Raw genomic sequence first — 23777 nt, 5'->3', positions numbered from 1 at the left:
GATGAGTTGAATGCAAAACATAGAAAAACAAGCTGAATTTCACTGGATTTTTTTTCACTGATTCTCCCCTTCAGCAAAAATGGTGAAAATAAAGTACTTTATAGTAGGTTAGACACTTGCTATACGTTCATATTTGATTCACATGTATGCTTCAATCTCATTAAATTGTTAACTGCCTTAATTCTCGTCATGAAATCATTGCTAGAAAAAGCGTCATTGGATAACACCATAACAGTAAAGCTGGCATACACTTACAATGCACTTTACTTTAGTTTGGATACAAAATTTGTCTAAATATGTGAAATAGCAAATAAATGTATAAAGTTTGTGACTCTGTTTATTCGATTGCAAATTTAGATATTATTTATTAAAACTGTTTTTTATTGATACTAAATTAGTCTATTATTATATTTACTCATATTCACCTGGTCACATAAACCGTGATTAGCATATCCAATTTGATTTTTTATATTATACATGTGACAATACATGTACATAATTCAATTGGTTATCAGATAAAAGACAACAAACTTGCAGCCATCTTGCTTTTTTGCTGTGTTTCTTTTATAGCATCACCCCCAATTGCGACAGAGACTGTGTCATTAACAATAACTTGTATAACATTTATTAAATTTAACTGTACCGTACTCCTTTTACTAACCCCAAACTTCACAAACATTTCTATGTTTAGTTACAATTTGTATGATGATGTCTCTACTTATATTTTATTTAATTGTAACCCTATATGGGGTTATGTTTTAATCCAACAAATACCTTCCTTTGAGGACCATAAATTACGCCCAATGAAAGAGACTTTCGGGCAATGCCCAGATTTATTAGTTTTGGGTTGAAATACATGTATGTGCATACTGATTACATAATTTGCATAATAATAGGCCTATTTTCAGATATCTCTACAAACATTCAAAAAAACTTGGTATATTGGATAATCCAAGGACCTGGTTAATTCTGGGTTGAAATTCATGCATATTCATTACATAAATTGCAATGCCCAGATCTTATTAGTTTTGGATTGAAATATGTGCATACTGATTACCTAATTTGCATAGTAATAGGCCTATTTTCAGATATCTCAACAAACATTCAATAAAACTTGGTACGTTGGATAATCCGCAGACCTGGATATTTTAGGGTTGAAATCCCCATGCATATTCATTACATAATTTGCACAAATTGGGTCAGATGACCTCATTAATATGCATAACTATTATATCAAGCATTGTTGCAAGTTGGACAATGCAACTAGTGCAATATTGAAGGCATTGAATGAGAGATATTTGGTCATGTGATCTTATTATTTTGCATAATTTTAACATTTAGAAAACTATTGGAGATAAGCATAACTGTAATATCTAAAGCAATGGTGCAGAAATGGACATGCACCAGTAATGAATGAGGTTGTAGGACAAGATATTTCTATCCATCATATATTTATTTATATCATAGCCACTGAGAACCACTCAGATCTGTGCGCTCAGTTATATTTTTCAAATGCCATATTTGCTCCATTAGAAGCACATGTGTATATGACAGAGGTGAGTCTGTGGTCAAAATAAGACATATTTCAATATTGTGTATAATATAGTAGATACGGTATTGCTTATTTGTACTCCATGGCTCAAACACTCCCAGGAGTTATTTCTAAGTTTTTTAGTTTCATTGTCGACAGAGCATAGCCATTCATATTAGTCATTGCCCATTGTTGACATTCGTCGTTAACTTCAACATTTTGGAATTTTTCTTAAAAACCGTCAAATGCATAGGTGTCATTCACACTAAAAATGTACCTTGGATGGTTCTCACTCAGAATTTGTTCATTTTGTGATAGTACCTTGAATGTTCTAATTTTTGACTCCCATGTGCGAAGCACAAAATGGGAGTCTTTGCGGTTAGTGTGTGTGTATGTATGTGTGTGTGTGTATGTGTGTTCGTCTGTTCCACTGATATCTCAAGAACCATACATCAGTTTTTGATGAAACTTGATGCAAAGATGCTCTGGGCTAATGCGCAGATTTGGTTTTGGTAAAATTTCATGCATATTAATTACCTAATTTGCATGATAATAAGCTAATTGTTAGCTGTTCCATGATTGTTCCATTGATATCTAAAAAAAACACTTATTGGATTTTGATGAAAATTGGTACATTGATGCTCTGAACTCTGTCATAGGACACTGCACAGACCTGATAGTTTTTAGGGTAATGTCAGTGCATATTAATCACCTAATTTGCATAATTAATTAATTTTCAGCTTTTGATGTTTCAAGTAGTAAGCATTACATTTCAATAAAACTTGGTACATAGATACTCAAGGACTATGCAGAGATTGATTGTTTTGGGATAAATATTTGTGCATAATAATTACCTAATTTGCATAATTAGTTAATTTTCAGCTTTTCCACAGATATCTCAAGTACTAATCATCACATTTCAATGAAACTTGGTAAATAGATGTCATAGGACACTGCACAGACCTGATAGTTTTTAGGGTAATGTCAGTGCATATTAATTACCTAATTTGCATAATTAATTAATTTTCAGCTTTTGATGTTTCAAATAGTAAGCATTACATTTCAATACAACTTGGTACATAGATACTCTAGGACTATGCAGAGATTGATTGTTTTGGGATAAATATTTGTGCATATTAATTACCTAATTTGCATAATTAGTTAATTTTCAGCTTTTCCACAGATATCTCAAGTACTAATTATCACATTGCAATGAAACTTGGTACATAGATCATTTGGGACTATCCAGAGACCTGATTAGTTTTAGGGTAAATAATTGTGTATATTAATTACGTAATTTGCATAATTATTCAATTTTCAGCTTTCACACTGATTTCTCAAGTACTAATCATCACATTTCAATGAAACTTTGTACATGGATGCTGTAGGACAATAGACAGACCTGGATAATTGTGGGTTAAAATCTGTACATATTAATTACTAATTTACATAATTAACCACTTTTAAGCTATTACACTGATATCTAAAATACTAATTATTTCATTTCAATGAAATTTAGTGCATAGATGCTCTAGGACAATGTACAAACCTGATTAGTTTGGGGTTAAAATCTGTTTATATTAATTCCCTAATTAACATAATAATTTATAATTTTTTTTGGGTTCCAAACACATTTCAATAAAACTTGGTACATAGATGATCTGTTACATTGTGCAGACCTCATTAGTTATTCCATTAAAATCTGTTCATATTAATTTTTTGATTTGCATTATTAGTTTTCGGCTTTTCCATCACTATCACTATCTCTGACAAGTAACTTTGAATTATATTTAATGTGTCTCCAATACTTTCAGCACATGGGAGTTCTTTCTAAGCTTTCTTTGATTAGTGAATATTTTTGGTAGAAAATTCTATTTTCAACATCTTCTTGAAAATGGCTAGCACAATTGCTTCAATATTTTATGTAGAGACACATTGAGCAGACCTCAGTCAGATTTGTTCATTTTGTGACAATATCTTCAATTCTCTAATAAAAGTCAATATTTTTGTAATCTTCCAAAATATGGTGTCAGAATTTGCTGGCAATTCTTATTCAATAATACTATTGATCACTTTTCTGGTAAATCAGTCTCAGGTTTTAGGCAAACAGCGAAGCAGTATCAGTCGATAGGCTGCTAGTTTGATTGCCTAATTTTTCTGAAACTTTGAAAAGTTAACAGTCATCATCAGTCAGTATATAATCATAGTTCATTTCAATGTTAGTAAGACTTGCTTATATGTTCTTGAAGATATTGGTGAAATATGCCTCATTGGCTTAAAGTTGCATTCCTCTCACATTCCTAAATTGTGCATAATATGAATTTAGGCAATTCTTCTAAATTAACCTGGACACACACTTTTGGTAGGAGGCTTTGTTTGTCTTTGAAAGTCAGTTATGTTTGTGTGAAAAAGTGAGAACAGAATATCTACTTTTAATATATCATTTTTTTAGCTAAATGTAGCCATCCTGATACTATGACCTTGAGTGGATATCCTTGACTTCTGAGACAATATCTGTTATCTAGTGCAGTAACCAATATATGTTTTATTATTATTTACTAGAAATCATTTCTTCCATCAAAATGTTCCAGTCAAACTTTTAATGAGATATATTGCTGCACTATGTTGGAACTTTTATGCAATCATTTATATCATATTGTATAAGGGACCACAAGATTAATACAGTACATGTATTATTACTTGTAATTTAGGAATAAGCAGATTGATAATAATTACTGAAGACCTCATTGTACCATTGTCAGTCTTGTTCAAACAAAGTTAAAAAAATGGGGGACTTTTGGATTCATCTCTATGCATATGGCAGGATCGATCACATTTAAATTTAACACGTACAGTGTGCCACACATATGCATGGGTATTCACTGGGCAATCCAGTTAATTGTAGTGCTAAAACAATTTCATTTGCAATTCCTCCTCTATAGTGACTACATTCAGTGCAACATCAGTTTTAAAGTTGTTTAATTAGGGAATTTCTCGTACATAGTTCACAAGCAATCACAGGAAAGATGTTGCAACCTGTTGGGTTTCTAGCGTTCAGTGGTTTCTGCTTTTTCTGCTTTATTATACAAATACATACTAAGGGATGTGCTGCTGCCTCAATACAATGTAGTCAAATGGTGGTTTTAATTTAGTAAAATCTTGGTAAAATACACGGAATTAAATTCACATAAATATGTAAATTGACACAATGACTCACTGTTTTCCTGGCAAATTCATAAACTTTGAAACCCAGTGAATATGTTCAAAATACTAAAATAGTACAATTAAATGCCAGTAAAAATAAATGGTTTGAAGTCCCAGAATGTCAGCTAATTATATACAATATTTGCAGATATAAACTATAGAGAATACATATCTTCACAGGGACGACTAAATGAATGGTTAACCAATATGGCCATCAAGACTGGGTACTATTATACTGCATCACTTGTATTACGAGTAGCGTAAAAAAAATACCTCATTGATCTCATTAAGTTGTAAAACTTGACTAACAAATAGCTTTGCGGTAATAACGTAATTGGTGAATGGCCCTCGGAGCCCGTCAATGATTGAAACAAATAAACAAAGCGGATTGGGTGGCTTAATGACCGTTTAAGATAAGTGTATACATAGTAGCTCCTCAAAAAATATACCAGTAGTTCGTAAGGTCAGTGACACTGTATACAACACTCCCAAAGCAACTGAATGATTGTCAATGTCAATCGGCTATCGAATTTAAACTTTTTAGAAAGTTTTTGTCTTAACAGTGAAACTGTTGACGTGTGGTTGGTTCCGCGTGGCCGCGATAACAATGTTTTGTTTGGTAAACCTGGATGTAACGTACATGACCATGGTATAGTTAATGACAATTCAAAAATTGTCCCGACAATGTCACGCATACGGCTGTCGCCAACGTTGTGTTACCAGCCGTGTTTCAGGAAATAACTTTGAAAACACGTAATTTCCGGCTGTAAGTTACATGTAATGTAACTAATATAATATCATTCAGACGGGGCAAAATGTGAATGAAATAGTTGCCTGTTAACAATTTATTGTTTTGGGTTTTTTTGTGTGTCTATGGCTTTCATATGGTCATATTTGGAGAGATGGGGGCGTGTCCCTCTGGCGGTCTAATAATAATAAAAGCTCGGTATGCAGCATTACCTCATTGCATACATAATTAATTTGACCCGTGCGTGTCTATCCCATAATACTCACCATTCATAGACTGTGCACTATCATGTGAGGGACAATGAAAATAGTCCGATGTCCCGAGAACGTTAACATTTTTCTCGTTCATTCTTTTGCCAAACAACGCCCATTTTTTGAATAACGGGTTTTTATTAACTTAAATTAGGAAGATTGCAATGTAATCACGAGGATTTTGCCGAAACCGAATAAGTTTGCTGATCGTGCGCGGACTAATTTTCAGCTCTTCAGGAGGGAAGCGGTGAATAGGTTTGCATCCCTGAGTGGATTCCCGCAGAATTTTTCAGCAAAAACCTGAATAATCCGTGAAAATTCTGGTTAATTACAGTGCCTAGGTGTAACTTTCGGACACTAAGCTTGTGGGAGCTGATCTCCAAGATTCCCACGTAGAGGTGAGTAGCTCAAAGTCGATCCTGAATGAGAATTTGGGCAGCAAACATGAATGCAACCGTGCCCCTATCGGCTCAGGTTGCAGAACAGACGCTTGTCAATGTTCGTTCGTGGGAAGCAAGGCCAGCCCATCCTGGTTCTTGATATATGTTTGCATGATGGAAAAAGGGCCCGAACTGCGTCCCGATTCTCTAAAATAATCAACTGCATCTGCAAAAAATGATGTGGGATTCGTGAGGAGGTACAACTGCCGTCGCCAAGCTCGAGTATTAACTCAGCTGTTTCACTATCTCGCCCATAATTTACTGATGGGATGAAGGCCATGGTTTTGCGCGACGTGTGCATGTAATAAATGTCTGACTGGGAAATGTATTCATAATTTTGAGATTCTGGGCAATAAATAGCTTAAATGTGTCATAATAAATGTTAAACAGGTGCTTATTATTGCTTTGTGTCTAATTAAAAAAAAAAACAGCCCTTTTTCTGCAGTATTGCATTCAGTCAGTCAGACATACATTAGATTCTATTTTTGATGGGCGGTGGTCCTGTTTATTAAGGGTCAATGTAACCCAAGCCATGTGAAGATACTAGTGTTCGGTGATAAATAGAGAAATTATAAGGCATACTTACTTTTGAAATGGGACTGTGTGATCTTCGGTTTTGTAGGTAAATTTTATTTGTAGTTGCTTAATTTCGGATAATATTCATTGTGTTCAGACCAAGAGATCGGCCATTATTAGAAAGTTTACGTAGCTTGTTTACAGTATTTTAAATGAGTTGACTTGACTCACATTAATTTAAATTTAAAAAAAAAGTTATTTTTCTTCTGTGTGTTCTTTTAAAGCTTTATTAGCAAATTAAAATGCATTTGGGATATGTACTTTTGTTAAATAGGGTATGGTAACCTTAAAAAAGTACTAGTTTTAAGTGGCCTCTGAATCACCTCAGTCTAGCAAGCTGAGGAATTACCATTAAAATGATATAATTTTGAATTTTAAAACAGATAAACCATAAACAACCTTTGAACTTTTTACATCCTTTAACCCATCCATATGCACTTTTGCATAACCTTTGACCTGATGCACTTTTCAATTTATCATTAAAACGTGTTAATAATATTGAGACATGTTTGCTGGCATGTTTCATTTGCTGTTCATTCTGCATGCTGAGATAGCAGCATTGAATGTGTTTTGTGATTTGCATAAAACTGAGGCCTTCCAGTCAATGCCTAAATTAAAATCTGCGTATGTGTCCTTCAGTTATTAATTATAAATTAATAGCGAGGTTGCATTTAAGTTTTACTGTATGTAATGATGTAAACAAAAAACAAATGTTTTGGGTGTTTAATTTAACTGTTTACTGTAATTTGTTGAATTACTTGCTTTTAATTTATGTATAAAATGCATATTCTATGGTTTTTGTAATTCTCGACAAGTGTGCTTTTCTGTCTAGTCTTGGATTATGAGAACAGACAGCATTTTAAATGAAAAACAGTCTACTGATCAATATGGTGCATGTGGTCAACAAAATATACCTCACATGGTAATATGTCACCTGACAAACGGCGTAAATGACCTTTCATCACCTTTAGATCAACCTTATTGATCAGCACACTGCACATGCTGCTGCTCTCTAGCTGACATCTGTCCCCCTACACAAAAACCTTGCTGTATGCTGTATCAATTACATTTTGTGTCAAATTTTATCACAAATTGTTTGTGATTTATTTTTTGACTATCTGATGCTCCAAGCTTTTGAATCTTCTTTGTAATAAAATCTCTATTTTGTAAGGGTGTTAATTGAAGCAAAATAAATTAAAGTTGCAGAATTAAAAGCATTTGGCAGTCATAGCTTGACCAAAATAAATTACCCGAACTTGCATTTTGCTTGCTGTTACCGGTACGTGTTGTTGGAGTTTTAATGTATTTTCAATAGTTCCATGAACATGAACTCAATATATATCAGTAGTATACAAACTGTTGGAAAATGTACAGTTTTGTTATCACATTGTGACATGCCTCTTTCACAAAACTGTTGAGGCATCTTTCACTTTCTATAACTCCTCTTAGTGTGAATTGTCGGCCTCCAGGGTGACTGTATTGTACCTTTTGTTGGACTACATTGGCACCAATACCCAAGCCTTTGAATGAACTCTTAAATCAGAAAATGCAAAGGGATTTTTAAATAGACAAGGCAGTTCTGGTTTAAAAAAATGGGTGTGGGTCTTCTGCACTTCCAGCTGTGTTACATCATATAGCATTTCTTCATTTCTGATTAATAGGGTCAGTGCTCGTGTCCTGTTACTGAATGTAGGCGGTGTTTATAAAATAAAGTGGTGGTGTTTTTATGACATCATTAAATGTGAACTACCCCACCCACCCACAACAACCCTGGGGTTTGGGAAGATAAAAAAGTTGGGTATTTCTATTGTGATATAGCTGAAATGCTAAGAAACTCGGGCCTGTGAATGTTTTATCTGTAGCAATCAGCCCTGTAGCATTTAGGTATGTAAACAGTAGGGCCACTACTTAAACAGTTCATTTCATTGATGGAATTAAAATTGAAGTATTTAATTTGAGAGCAGAGTTCAAAAGTATTTCATTTTGTTTGCTGTAAGTGATAGTATGTAATAATTTTTAACATTATGTCCTGCGATTAGTCATATTTTGATTACTTCGTCTTTGGCCCTGTAGTTCGAATAGTGAAGAATTACACCTACGACCTGGTTCCAATTTCTTATGTTTGTGCAAAAACTTTATATTATATGGATTGGTTCCAAGTTTTGTGTGGGTAGTGTAAATAAGTTGACTGTCCTTTGTTATATCGTACAGTACCATTATTGTTGTGCCATGATAGAGGGACTGTGCATGAACACAACCCACGCACTGCTAGAATTCTTTCCTCCAGTAAGGTCAAAGAATAAACTCTTAGTGTTCTTATGGGCTGCTGCACCTTCAATTTTATGGCTTACATTGTATTTGCTATGCCCTAAGATTGCAATAATGAAATGCCATTCCATAGGTTGAGGTTTAAATTTACACAAGCTGTCTGTGTTTTTTACTTTTCATGAGTATCAGTGTTTACATTCCCTTTTATCTCGATGTAGTAAATATTTCTTCCCAAAATATTTGCTATATATGGTGTGCTTATATCTGCTCTTTTTTTTTCTCAAGTGTTTGTGAAATTCAGAACTAACATTAATGTCCAGTCTCCTGCTAAAATAACGAGAGTAACTTGTTTTAATTACAAAACAACAAATTCAGAAATATCATTGCTTTTTAACAATTTGTGAGTAATACCATTCAGACACTATTTTTGCCAGTCATTTCGCCTTATGAATTTTGAATTATTTAAAAAAATAAATAGCACTTGAACTATACTGGAACAGTTCTCAGTTTATTTGATATCTTGTTAATGGATGTCTCAAATTTCTATTACACCTCTCATTTCTAGAATTATTGTTTTCTAAAAGACAGACTAAAAATATAAAACATCTAATTTTGTATTGTGTTCAAAGTGCAGGTTTGCTTTCTTCATCATTGTTAGCTTTATTTGACTGACTCATTGTGGATTCCAGACAATGGTGTCATTGGCCGGCCATAGCTTCTATTCATTTCATTGACCTTTCGCTCCTTACATCTGATGATAACTTGTGAAGTGTTCATTGTCGTCACTTCAAATTGTAAAATGGCTTTTTCATTTTTTCGCACTAGATTTCATGAGATTCACTTATTCTCATTGATATTCAGTGCACCAGTTGCTTTTATCACTATTAGCTTTGTGCAATGATGTCAGTATATTTTTAGTTTATTTAGGTACTGTAAAGGGATTAATTATTCACTGGGTTTTAATTTTGCTTATTTCGCTGCCTGGAAAATGCGCTAAATTAAAACCCAGTGAATGTGTAAAATGTAATATAGAACACATTATCTAAATGGTAAAACCGTGAATTTGAAACCCACCGAATATGCCTGTAATGGTAAATCAGTGAAATTTAAATTAGTCATTTTACAGTATGAATTACAAATGTTAGTCTACTGTAAATGCATTAATTATTCACTGGCTTTTAATTACACTATTTTCACAGATGAGTAAAATCAGCTAAATTAAATACATATGAATATGTTCAAAACATCAACTTTAGGGAAATTTAATGGTTTTACAGTATGCATCTTTGATGATTCTAACATAGTTGTCAATTTACATATGAATGCTATGGATTTTGCATATTCAAGTAACTCTAATGAATGTAAAAATAACCTGGCACTGCTGTCTTAGAAGCAAAGCATGTCTGTACACTGAGTGTATTAAAACTATGATGAGTTTCCTTGAAGATATTTCTGTCATTATCACAATTCTTCGATGACTTTTGATATGATTCAGGGTAAATATCGATACAATTGTGGTTCTTATTACCAAACTTGTAGGTGTAAAGTAATTGCTTTGACACGTTATGAAGTTGTCAGAAAAAATGAAAATAATGTTATCACTCATTTACCAGATTGTTTAATTCAGCAAAAAGAAGCTTGCTTTTGTAACATTGTTATGGTTGCTATTTTGATTTATTTGCAACTACATGTGTTGTACTATAATTTATATTAAATATCTACCACATCAACATTTACGTAAACTACATCATTGGAAAATGTGTAATAATGACAGTAATTCCAGTAATAGACAAGATTGTCCCTCTTGTGTATTTGCATTGTCATCTTTTTCTCCTAATAGGGCAAATAGAAAATTCCCAATTCACTTCTGACATTGATATACCCTTGGTATTCTGTTGTGTACTTCATCATATTTGATTGATGGTTAGATATTATTTCTAATTATATTCGGCATGTCATGTGATGCAGTATTTCTGAGATTCCCCTAGGGTAGTTTCCATGCTGAGATAAAGGAAAAACACAATTATGATATGCCAATACTGAGTATCGGTAGTGTCCCAGTTTTGAATGTTTATATGAAATGTAAAAATATTCATGATTATTATTATTCCATGCTAACATTCCAGCACAGAGACCACAAACGTCATTGCCGAATGTTCCACTTGAATGCTGTGCTCTCGCTGTCGCTCGCAAATGTCGTAAATTACGAAATTTGTACAAGATTTACGAACAAAATAAATATCTATTAGTAAAATTTACGAACACATTTTGTACAAAATACCCTCGCAAATCGCCCTCATTTAATTGTCAAGACTCGACTGTGATCATCACGCGTGTTACGGTTTGAGTGATTGCCATTTTAAAGTTAAACAATGTCCCGTTACTTCTAAGATTGCAACAATTGTTACATGGTGATCGCGATCAACACGGAACTGCCACTGAATGTATTTTTCCACTCTAAAGTTATTTTGGTGTCATCGCACATGCGTAGTTTAGTCGACGTGTGTTTCAAGATACCCCGCGACATTACTCTCAGTATGGAACGGTTTCATGTCGCCCTTATCAAACACGTGATTTGTTTATTTATTGAAAATGGAGACTACGTCAAAAAGGAGCAGACAACTGCTCGACGAGTATTTTTCACGACGAGATGGAGAAACCGCTAAATCGTGTTCAGAACCAGAAACATATAGGTGTCCTAACCCTGACAGCACCAAGAAACGGAAAGTTGATCGTACTGCAGCACGATTTCAGAAATAATGGAAGGTTAGCTGCGGTTCCGTAGCGCTTTGGTGCGACATACAATCTAATTTTGCCCTACCAATTTCATTCGGACGTCTTGTTTTTATTTTTGTTGTTGTATGTCGAACCATGGAGCTCTTTTTTTAGCTCCATGGTCGAACATGGGCCGGCCAGTGTCTGTCACGTAAATAATGCGGTCGGCAACATAGGGCTATTATTCCACAGCTAATGGAAGGTGAGACAATGTTAGCGAATCGATCGAAAAATACTATAATTTGTGTAACATTCTTACCGGGCATTCTTAGCATTGAGATCGAGTTACAAGACCGAAAGTTACTTTAGTTACTTTTTCACTTTAATTCAGAAATTTCGATGAAAATAATAGTCATTTTGTGTCGTCATAAACGTCAACATGCGGGTTTGCATGATGAGCACGGGAGATTACTTCATAATAATATTGATTGGCACAGAGTTTTTTTCTGAGAAATTTCCCGTGAAAATTTATTCACAGACTTGTGTTCTAGGCAGTGAACTTTCGAATGATGACTATTTTCTCCACTGTTAACAATGTGAGCTTATCATGAATATGTTTAATTAATACTGAGCTATTCAAATAAAGGTTCTGGTGTCTACATTTTATATTTTGTTGTGATGTTTTGTTGTACCATCATAAATGGTACATTTTGTGGAGCAGACTGCCTAATTTGATGTCATGAAATTACACACAAAATTAGAGCTCAGGTTGCACTAGCAAGCACCATTTTCAGCATGCTGTTCTTGTTTTTGGCTAACGACAGAGGGGACACCTCCCTCTCCTTCTCTCTTCCCCGTTGTGCTCGGTCGCGGGAAAATGCTCTGCAGTTTCCAGAAAAAGTTTACTAATACTTTTTTTTCTTGATTAGTAAATTTACTATTACCTAGCAAATTCCAGAGAGAGCCCAGGAATGCCTTGATATCCTTCAAAACAGTAACAAATTAATTTGTCTTCACAATTTCAAATCAGGCAAAGTTAATATTAGATGAATTGACATTGAAAATGGGTGCCCTTGGAATACTGTAGTTTGAGAGGTGTGTAAAATAAATAGATGTCTACTACCAATGATGGTTTTCAGGCAGAGATTCTGCGACTAGTACGAGATAAAAGTTGATGAGAAATTTTCGGAGCTGTAAATTTGGCAAATGCAGTTGTGGCTGCAATAGGATTTATAGTCTCAATCTCAATAAGACAATTACCTACAATAAGCTACAATCTGTTGTCCACTACCATGTTATTTATGGGAGGACTATTATTAGAATTTATAGTATGTTCTTTGTAATACAGGGAAGGCCCCAGCATAAAGGTCATCAAGGGAATTGAGGTACCAGACATACCAGTAGTATGATTGTTCAATAATTGTGTAACCAGGCTAGTGGGTATTTGAAAATTAACTAAAATAAATTTGTGTGAAGTACTGAACAGTTCAGTTCTTTGTGTCATTTTAGTAGTCTAAAATTATGGTGATTCTCTTTATAATTTGTGTGTAAATAACATTCCCAGCTACCATTAACTTGGTTGAGCTTGAGCTACAGTGTGCAATGTAGTAATTAAGTAGGACCAAAATATGGAATTTTTAAAAATAAATATGAATTTATTTGAAACGATTCTTTGTGGTATTATAATGTCTTTTAAGAAGAAAATATGGTCTTGACAAGACAGGTGTTATCAAGCCTAATGTTAAGAGGATTAGTTGTCCCATGAGTAATATGTACAAGTCATGACGATAAAATGTTGTATTAAATGTTGTGAAGCGAAGTTTAATCCTCAGGAATTTTTTAGGCTATATGTGTAGTATTGTTAAGATGTCTTCCGTAATGTGTAGTATTACTACTACCATATGACCTAAACTTTGTTTATTTAATGATACTGGATTGTTCATTCATTGCTTATATTATGGGTGGGGCGTCATCTTTAATGGTGGCCTATGGTATGTAAGTTTATGATTGGTAGAGACAACACACTGTGCCTAAGCTACCCACATTCTTGCATGATTCCGTCAGATTGTAATATAGCCTTGCAGCTCTATATTGTGCTCTGAGAAATGACATGTTTATTTGATTTGGTTGTCGAGTTGTTTGTAAACATTTTATTTTGGAATTTAAATTGGTTAATTTATTTTTAAATGGCAGAACTGTGCTGTAGCCTCAAATTGATGGGATGGTAAAATAACTGCCTCTTTAAGAAACCCCTGTTGTGTTGTATAGACTTCAAAGTTCTCGGGGGGGGGGGGGGCATTGAGTAATTTGAATAACACTAAAATATGTTAATCGCCCATTGTTTTGTTATGCTAAATTGGCTCTATGGTTTATCCAAAATAAGAGTTGGAAAGCCTTCTTATATAATGCCCTGGGAGAGCCCCGACATGTTCTTCCTTTCTGGTCATTTGACTTTACTTGAACGAGTCAGAAAACAGAGACTTATAATCTAACCCCTGTGGTTTTGTCAGTCTGTGCGTTAGTTCGCACATGTATCTTGAACATGGACTGATTCTCACTTAACATGCAATAAATGCCATTTCTAATTTATGTAAACCTCTATTTGAGATGTGATGCTAATGAAGCAAATAGGCTATTTTAAATGAACGGTATTTTTTATTTATAGCCTGAGTTTGCGGATCTATTAGTATATTAAACATGTGGTATACCGATCCTAACTCGCTTGTAAATATTATGCTTTTTTTGTTCACCCACTTTTGTGTGCACATCACTTGTTAATGATCCTTCTAAGATCACTGTCATGGATAATGTAAGCAATGGTCTCTAAATTGACCAATAAAAATACCATTACTTAGTGATGAAATTGACAGTCATAAATTACTACATGTATATTTGATACTAGAGTACATCACCCATATCCTGTAGGTGGGAGGAGTTTGTTATTCTGTACTATGCTCTCATGACCCGTTTCAACTTAAAAGAATTGTTGGTAATCAGGGTTTTCGTTACAAGCCGGTCGCCGGCTTATTTTCCGTTTACACAATCTCGCACGGCCTTCTACTGTTGCAGAATTCAATTGCAGGTCTAAGGTCACACCTGTTGTCACATGGTTGATTTGAAAAATGGCGTCCAAACGTAGGATCGCACAGGCAAACAAGACGGGAATAAAATGTATAAATAAAACGATCACAAATAAAATCTTTCACAATAAACAAATTACTATTTTGGCCTTTATTTAAACCACATGCCCACATGTAAAATGAACAAAAATATATTCTACGGAGGGGGGACATCCCACTCCTCCCCTCCCCCTTCCCCCGCGAAAGCAACATGCTCGCATTGAGCTGCGCAGCCGTTGGGAGCCTCCTACTATTCTAATTTAGCCTCCTACTTTGAAGGTTAGGGAAACCCCTGGCTAATAAGCTTCGCATAAAGCCAAATAAAATTGGTTGATTGAAAACAAAAATAAGTGGTAGGTTGATAGGAATAACTTTTCATTTTATGAAAATTAATGAATTATTCTCAATTCATTATTCCACACTGCTGCTTGGCCCATACTGTTATACGAGAGTTTTTTTTTCAATAATAAATCACATTTTGCATGTACAAGCTGACGTTTTGGTTCGAAAATAAAGAATTTGAGGTGTCTGAAAGGAGTGTCTACAAGTGCCCACTTTACAGTTTGGCCATAAAAAGATGAATGGACGGCCTGAAAAATTAAGGTTGGGTTATTAAAACACGTTATTTTTTTTAGTCTAATCAAGAAGATTGTTCTTCAATGCCACACCTCTGTATTGTCATCGTTTTGATGACTTGCAGCACTTCTATCATTAAATTAGCCAGAGGGATGTAGTCTCATGTTCTGTTTCTGTCCTAGGTGTGTGGTGAAGAACACCTTACTTAGTCTATTCTAGCTGAGCTATTTATCTGTTAATAATTGTTATGTAATTTGAAATTGTATGTTATTATATTGGTTACATGGCAGAGATCAATGTTTTCGGTGTTCATCTGTTGACTGGGCCATAAACCCTGGAGTATTATTTGTATAGATGTATATTGTTGGCTGTGTATGTGACTAGATTTACAATTTGTAAATTAAATTATAATGTCAGAATCTTGGAGCCTTCCCATCTAATTTGCATTCAGTTCCTGTCCTGTTTGTAATTTTCTCTATGCTACATTATGTGTCTCGTGTTTCAGCCTGTCATTGAAATTACTTGTTTCCTTGACAGCTTTGTGCATATGCAATTGTTTTGCATGTCACTAGGGTGGTGTTGAAGATTACGCAAGGCAATTTTTCAGTTATTAGGCTTTCCTATATGGTTCTTTGTGATTTGGTATGAAAGTGTAAACACCTAGTGCTGATATTGATGATGGGAAAACTATTTTCAATGCTTATATTAAATAGTTGATGTGCTATGTATGTGTTCAGATTACAGTTACAATATCCACACCTAGTTGTCACTAGTTTCCTTACAGTATGTACATGTATGAGTGAAGGCTATTTATCAGATCATCTTGAAATGTTCCAGTTTGTTATAATAGCATTATATTTATCACTCTTGGCAGGTATTTTAATTTGTTGTCGCTGGCCAGACAAAATCCAGACTTGTTCTGATCCGGGACACTGTGGAACACATTCATTGTTATAATAAAAGCATACTTGCATATCACCAACCGTCATTCTTTCTGGATATTCAATATGAATTTTTTTTATATTTTAGATAACCACCTGGTGGTTAGATCTTCACCATGATGATGGACAATGAGACGGGAATCCGCTGGGACCAGAGCCAGGAGGCGGATTTTGATGAAGGAGGAGCAAAGCTTTTTGAACGTTCAAGAATTAAAGCTTTAGCAGGTATATTTATTGTGTTTGTGTCTATATCAAGCCAAGGCCACTAAATGATGTTGTTCTAGTCCAGAGAAACAGTTTGACCAGTTTTACCGTCAAGGGTACTATTCTTAAAATTAAAAATAAATTAATATTGAAAAAAAAAATTGATTTGTTACTGAATCATACTTTATTGCAGATGCTAATGAATAAAATTAAAATCCATTATTTTTATTCTCAGTGAATAATAATTCCTACTAGAAAAAAGTATATTAATAAATTCATTTCAAGCAACATTTTCCTGTGCATAGTCTTAATAGATGATTTCTAATAAAACACCGTACATTATAATTGATTTGTCATGCATGCAATGCTGAATAAACATCTTGTTGTGGCAGATGTCCTCCAGGTATTCCGCAAAAAAATATAATATAAATACATGGTGTTCTGTCATAGTGCATTAGTCTGTGTCCCACATCCAAATAAAAAAACATTTCAAATTCATTATTCATGATTGAAGCTTTTCCTGTTTATATCCATGATTATATATCAAATGGACTCGTTATTGGGAGCACAAAGGTGAGTAAGTATAGCATGGACCATGGATCTTATGAAGGAAAATTTCCACTGATGGAAATATACAGGTACTAGTATGTGTCCCACCCACAGTAATAAAGAAGTTCTATATGTCATTTAAGCACATGTTGGATAGCATGGTCTATGCAAATCTCCTCTCCCCTGGGTAGTTTTGCATTAATTTGAATGCAATTTTGTATTTCTCACCAGGGTATTATATCATTTAATTTAGTTGCTATGCTCTTACTATAGAATATTCATCGCACCTGGTTCACTTCATTGAATTCTGTTGCTGATAATTTAAAGTCAAAGAAATTGTTACAACATAATTCAGTAGTATGAATGCATAAATAAAGCATTACTAGCTTTAAATTTCAGTTTATGTGATGTAATTTTGTATGTGCATCTTGAAAAAGATTGCATAAATCCTCTTATTTGTGTGCAATAATTGTAACTGAAAATGTAGTCATGTTTGGGATTACATGACAGGGTCTGCTTAATCATCATAATGGCATGGTAACATGGTATGTACTATATCCCCAGCACACAGTCCTATGGGCCATGACCCCCCCCCCCCCCCAAAAGGTTCAACTGAAGTTGTATCTTTTAGTGAATGAATCGTGGCTTGTGGTTTTGGCGTGGGTTGTTTCTTTTTGGCATCTAGGTTTTAAGCCTCGGCTGATTATCATTCAGTAGTAGTTGCCACTCAACCATCAATCGCAGTCTTGCAATCGCATTTCCAATTGCAAATGCCTAGATATTTGATGATATAGTCACCTCCTATTATTTGTTACTATAAATTGAGTTTGTACCAATTTTGGATGTCATTATTCTACGATAGAGTCGTGTCTTCCTATTGCTCTTAATTGAGTTTGTACCAATCCTGGATGCTTGTGTTCTATGATACAGTCACGTTCTCTTATTACTTGTTACTAATCATCAAATTCATACCAATTAAAGAAAATATTAATATAAAATCTCGGCCAATAATTACTTTCTACAAATTCTAAGTTCAGTGAGCTCCCTCTTAAATTAAATAACTCAAACACTCCTGTTTTGCTGCTTAGTTGCCAGATCAAATAAGTATACACATGCCTTAGGAAAACATTAATTTATTTTTAATGAAGTAGTTGAACACTAGTTGCAGACTCTGAAACTTGAGAGACTAAATATTTTTATTTTCTTATTAGTTTCGTGTATTAGTGTTGTCTGCTAATGCAATCTTTTTTACGCCACATACTTGATTGCAACCAGTTTCATGTTCGGCATCTTTTTCATAATAATATTTTATGATTAATTTTATAGGTAAAGTAGCATGCTCCATCAAACCCAGCATGTTAGTATTGTAAAGAAATTATCCCTGGTAAATCAGGGGAAGTTAGAATGTCATTATGAAATACAATCATTGGTTAAATACATATCAATGATAATTATGTACACAATTTCTTTCAAAGTAATTTAGCTTATTACAGATCTACTTGACTGCTCATGGTTTCAGGGAAACACATTAGCCCAAATGTGACAATAAAGGACTTCTAGTATTTACAACTTTTCATAACAGATTATTCTTATCAGATCACAATTGACAGGTCTGTTCATATCAACAATGACTTTGTACATGTACACCCAAATAGGGAGAATGGGGAAGATATTCAGGGTGTGCCAAGACACTTTATTTCTGACCCTGATTATTAAAACAAATTGTTGCCAAGATTCTTTAAATATGATTGTGGTGCGAAGCGAGCATTTTTTTCCAAAAATTTTACTGGATGACCAGAAATGCTCAACAAAACACAATCTGTTGCATGTTAATTCAGAATATCCAGTTTTATGCTAAAAGCATTCCTAGTCTAGTAATTACCCCTGGTTATATTGTTGTCGTCATACACTACTGATGAAGCTTATATATCACATATTAGTAATTTTAATTAGCTATCCCAGAATCCTTGCTGAGTACCTATTGTTGCCATGGAGCTACCTTGGCTGCCTCATTTCAGTCTCTAAGGAAACTAAATGAGAAAAGTCGTATGGGTTTTATATGTACCGGTATACACATATGGTAATGTGTAGTAGACTTTTTCGAAAATTCAAGTTGTCAAATTTAATCCATTTAGGTTTTTAGTCCCCGTTCGGACGGAGTCCGAAAACGGGGACTTATGTTTTGCCCTGTGTGCGTCCGTCCGTCCGTGCGTCCGTGCGTCCGTGCGTCCGTGCGTCCGTGATCACCTGTATCTCGAACATGCATGGACCGATTATGTTCAAACTTCACTCATACATCACACATTATATGGGACATATGCACATGCATTTTTTTCATGATCCGATTAACGATAGCCGAAAAGCGGCCATTTTAAGGCCGAAAATGCATCAAAATGGCACATTTTCACCATTCCGGACCCGGATCTCAGTTATGCATGGACGGATTTCGTTCAAATTTGGTACATACATTAAACATAATAGGACCTTGATGCACGTCATTTTTTTTTTCGGATCAAGTTCGAAATGGCCGACTGGCGGCCATTTTGTTTTAAAGAATTCAGTTCTGGATCCGTATCAGAGACATGTCTGGATTGATCAAGTTCAAACTTCACACACACAAGGTACATCATGTCACAAATATGTATGTGCATTTGTTTCATGATCCCATTAACGATAGCCAAATGGCGGCCGCTTTAAGGCCGAAAATGCATTGAAATCGCACATTTTCACCATTCCGGACCCAGATCTCAGTTATGCATGGACGGATTTCATTCAAATTTGGTACATACATTAAACATAATAGGACCTTGATGCACGTCATTTTTTTTTTCAGATCAAGTTCGAAATGGCCGACTGGCGGCCATTTTGTTTTAAAGAATTCAGTTCTGGATCCGTATCCGAGACATGTCTGGATTGATCAAGTTCAAACTTCACACACACAAGGTACATCATGTCACAAATATGTATGTGCATTTGTTTCATGATCCCATTAACGATAGCCAAATGGCGGCCGCTTTAAGGCCAAAAATGCATTGAAATCGCACATTTTCACCATTCTGGACCCAGATCTCAGTTATGCATGAACGGATTTCATTCAAATTTGGTACATACATTAAACATAATAGGACCTTGATGCACGTCATTTTTTTTTTTCAGATCAAGTTCGAAATGGCCGACTGGCGGCCATTTTGTTTTAAAGAATTCAGTTCTGGATTCGTATCCGAGACATGTCTGGATTGATCAAGTTCAAACTTCACACACACAAGGTACATCATGTCACAAATATGTATGTGCATTTGTTTCAAGATCCCATTAACGATAGCCAAATGGGGGCCGCTTTAAGGCCGAAAATGCATTGAAATCGCACATTTTCACCATTCCGAACCCGGATCTCAGTTATGCATGGACGGATTTTGTTCAAATTCGGTACTTACATTAAACATAATAGGACCTTGATGCACGTCATTTTTTTTTTCGGATCAAGTTCGAAATGGCCGACTGGCGGCCATTTTCTTAAAGAATTCAGTTCTGGATCCGTATCCAAGACATGTCTGGATTGATCAAGTTCAAACTTCACACACACAAGGTACATCATGTCACAAATATGTATGTGCATTTGTTTCATGATCCGCTTAGCAATAGCTGAATGATGGCCATTTTAAGGTCGAAAATGCATTAAAATCACGTATTTTCACAATTCCAGAACCGGATCTCAGTCATGCATGCATGGATTTTGTTCAGATTTAGTACAATGTGTTGTACATATGCAGGTGCATTTCGGTCATGATCTGCTTTGAATGTATATGTCACTCAAATATGAACGGAACGGGGACGTGTCATTGACAATGACTTGTTTGTATTAATATTGGTATTCATAATCTGATAACGGGTTGTAATAAGTGCGTCCATGTCATGTCATAACTTCAAAATGCATGATCTGATTTGAACAAAATTTCTTGGACAAAATTAGTGCAGTTCAGCAAGTTTCTTCACAATTAATGTACATTTAGGAGTATTTTTAGGTAAAAAAAAGGTTATTTTTTGTAGACTGAAAATGATGTTTTGCTTGTTCTTGGCATTGCATTGGCCAATTTCATTCAAACTTCACATAAAAGGTAATAAATATATATTGATAGACACAATGTTGCAATTGAAGTGTTATAATTGTGTCATTTTTGGTCAAAAGAATAGGGTGAAAATATTTTTCTCAATGTTTAAGCTTTGCATAGACCAATGTGGAATACCTTGGAATATATACTCAGTATTATGAGACACTGCTACAAGGTACATAGCCACTAGGCTCAAGCACATCTCAGTGGTATTTTGGGGTAAGAATTTTTTTTTTCAATGTTTAAGCTTTGCATTGACCAATTTTATTCAAACTTTGAATATATACTCAGCTACGATGGACATTTTGTGGTTCAAGCACATTTCAGGGGTATTGTGCAGGCCAAACTGGAAACTGACTTTTTCCAGTTTGTCTTGAATAGGATCTACGACATCTTGTGTGTTGTTGCTTTTCAGATTGTTGTTTGCCATGATTCACCAATATAGAGTTAATTATCATAATAAATTCAGTGTTCATGTGCATGAGATGTGATATACAGCAATGACAAGGAGAGATGAAAATTCAGAAATGGATTAAGCACAAATGTTTATACTAGCACCAACTTGTATTTTTGCTTCACTTCAAAATAAGAGCGAATGTTCTGGTTACTGACTAGATCTTCCTCTAGTTGGGGCCAGTAGAAAGGACTTTCATCGCAACTCTACCAGTTGCATTGGCAAAGTATTTTTTGTTTTGACTCATTGTACATGATTACCGGTAATATGATAGAGCATTTGGATTTGATTATCTGCCAGATGAATATAACAAATAAGAAATTTTGGTGTCATAAGTTGTTGAAGATTTATAACAGTTATTGATATCTATTGGTTTCAGCTTGAGAGGCCTTTTGCAGGGAAATATCAGTTTTTCCTTTCTGCCGAACCGAAGTTGTGAACTTGTTTTTTTAAATAATTTTGAATAATGGTTTTTAACAGAAAACTACTTTATGAACATTGAGAATTGCTTATGCAATTAACTCAACTCTGGAGACTACTTCAGCTAGCTAATTAATTTCTCTAGAAAAATATTTAATGTGGTTCTAAACTTGCCTTATAATTAATTACTTTAATTGAGGAATACCAATTGTATGGAATTGTTCTGTCAGAAGTGCATTTCCAATTGAGGTGCAAGTGAGCCAAAATCATTGTTTTGGTGGGAATTTAAGTTTACCAAACTAGAATCTGACCATCAAGTAACCTTGTACTATATTTTTGGAGCAAGAAGAAGGTTGAAATTAACAAGATTTGTTTGTAAATATTTTGTCAGCTTTGGTTAAAAGGTTGTTTCTAGAAATTGATATTGTTTGTGGTGTATATTCAATAGGCTGTTGTGTCTGCATCAGTGTCATCCAAATACATGTGATCAAATTTGGAATCAACACAGAAAAGATGCTGATTTAATAAATGTGTTAGGGGAAATTACTGCTTCAATAGGTGAAAGCAAATGTGTCCCGATCAATATGAATTATTATGGAATGCTATTGGATTCATAATACTTGGTAATTGGTATGTCTCAATCATTTTTAAGAGTCATTCATCTTTCATTGTACAGCTGTCATTTTTGACAACAGAAGTGAGTACAATTTTGATGAAGTCTATCGTATGTGTATATTGTAATCCAACTTGATGACATGTCAATGGACGGATTGTAAGATGAATGAATTGAACATTTCATTTGTCAGACTTTTGTGGGCTTTCATAAGAGACTAGAAATATAACTTTCCACTTGAAAAGATGAGTGAATTACTTAAAAACATTTCCGCATCTTGAGCATATTCAAATTATATTTACATAAATAAATTTGTTTGCCAGAAAAATTAATGATGTACGAGTGTTTGAAAGCATATCTACTAAAAGAAGAAACTTCTAATTATATGCATAATATCATATTTCTGAAGTACAAGTCAACATGTACATTAGTGCACTTTCAGAGTAAGCCTAGACGGCATAATAAGCTAAATTTAGAATGTGTTATGTAATATGAAGACAACTGTGATTGAAGTCGTTGCGATTAGACAATTACTCATCAGCACGCAAGTGAAAAGTAGGCTTACGTGAAATGAAAGACATTGTAATGACCTGCATGTAATGTTCATTAGCAAAATTTTGCATTTGAATGTTTGCAATTATTAGAAGAGTTTTAACATTATTTATGGATTAAAGAATCACTTTTAATAATTTACTTAATTATTAGAATATGCCCTTTCATTTGCCTGCAGTTGATTCAAATTATCATTGGGATGTCATCATGTGTATAGCAGGACAGATTGCATCTTATTGTGGACAGTGTACTTTTCACGGTTTTTAAGTATATGCCTGTGTAATATCACCCGATTTCAACAGTTCTGTAGAATTATTTATATACGAGTTTTGTTGTGAGGCCCATTAAAGGCGTTTATGCAAGTGTAATGAATTGGGGAAAAAAGAATAGGGTAATGGTTATGACAATTAATGTTAAATGATTGTCACTTAGTTGCTAAAGCGTCTTGAATTGATTACATCATAAATTGTAGTCTAAATGAGACTTACCGTAATAGAGAAAAAGACT

The 23777-nt window shown here is 34.4% G+C and overlaps 1 protein-coding gene across 1 annotated transcript in view; it reads left to right on the top strand.

Moving 5' to 3' along the window:
- The first annotated feature begins 5976 nt into the window (after positions 1 to 5976).
- The window catches only part of LOC100378402 (beta spectrin-like), a 48827-nt gene continuing 31026 nt past the window's right edge, over positions 5977 to 23777 (top strand). The window contains 2 exon segments of the mRNA NM_001184853.1: positions 5977 to 6132; positions 16458 to 16594. Coding sequence (NP_001171782.1) covers positions 16486 to 16594 — 109 coding nt within the window. The 5' untranslated portion in view covers positions 5977 to 6132; positions 16458 to 16485.

Source organism: Saccoglossus kowalevskii, chromosome 2, assembly GCF_978046115.1.
Source record: "Saccoglossus kowalevskii chromosome 2, keSacKowa6.1, whole genome shotgun sequence".
Lineage (NCBI taxonomy): Eukaryota > Metazoa > Hemichordata > Enteropneusta > Harrimaniidae > Saccoglossus > Saccoglossus kowalevskii.
The sequence above is the reverse complement of the archived record's forward strand: the minus strand, read 5'-3'. Positions and strand labels throughout refer to the sequence as shown.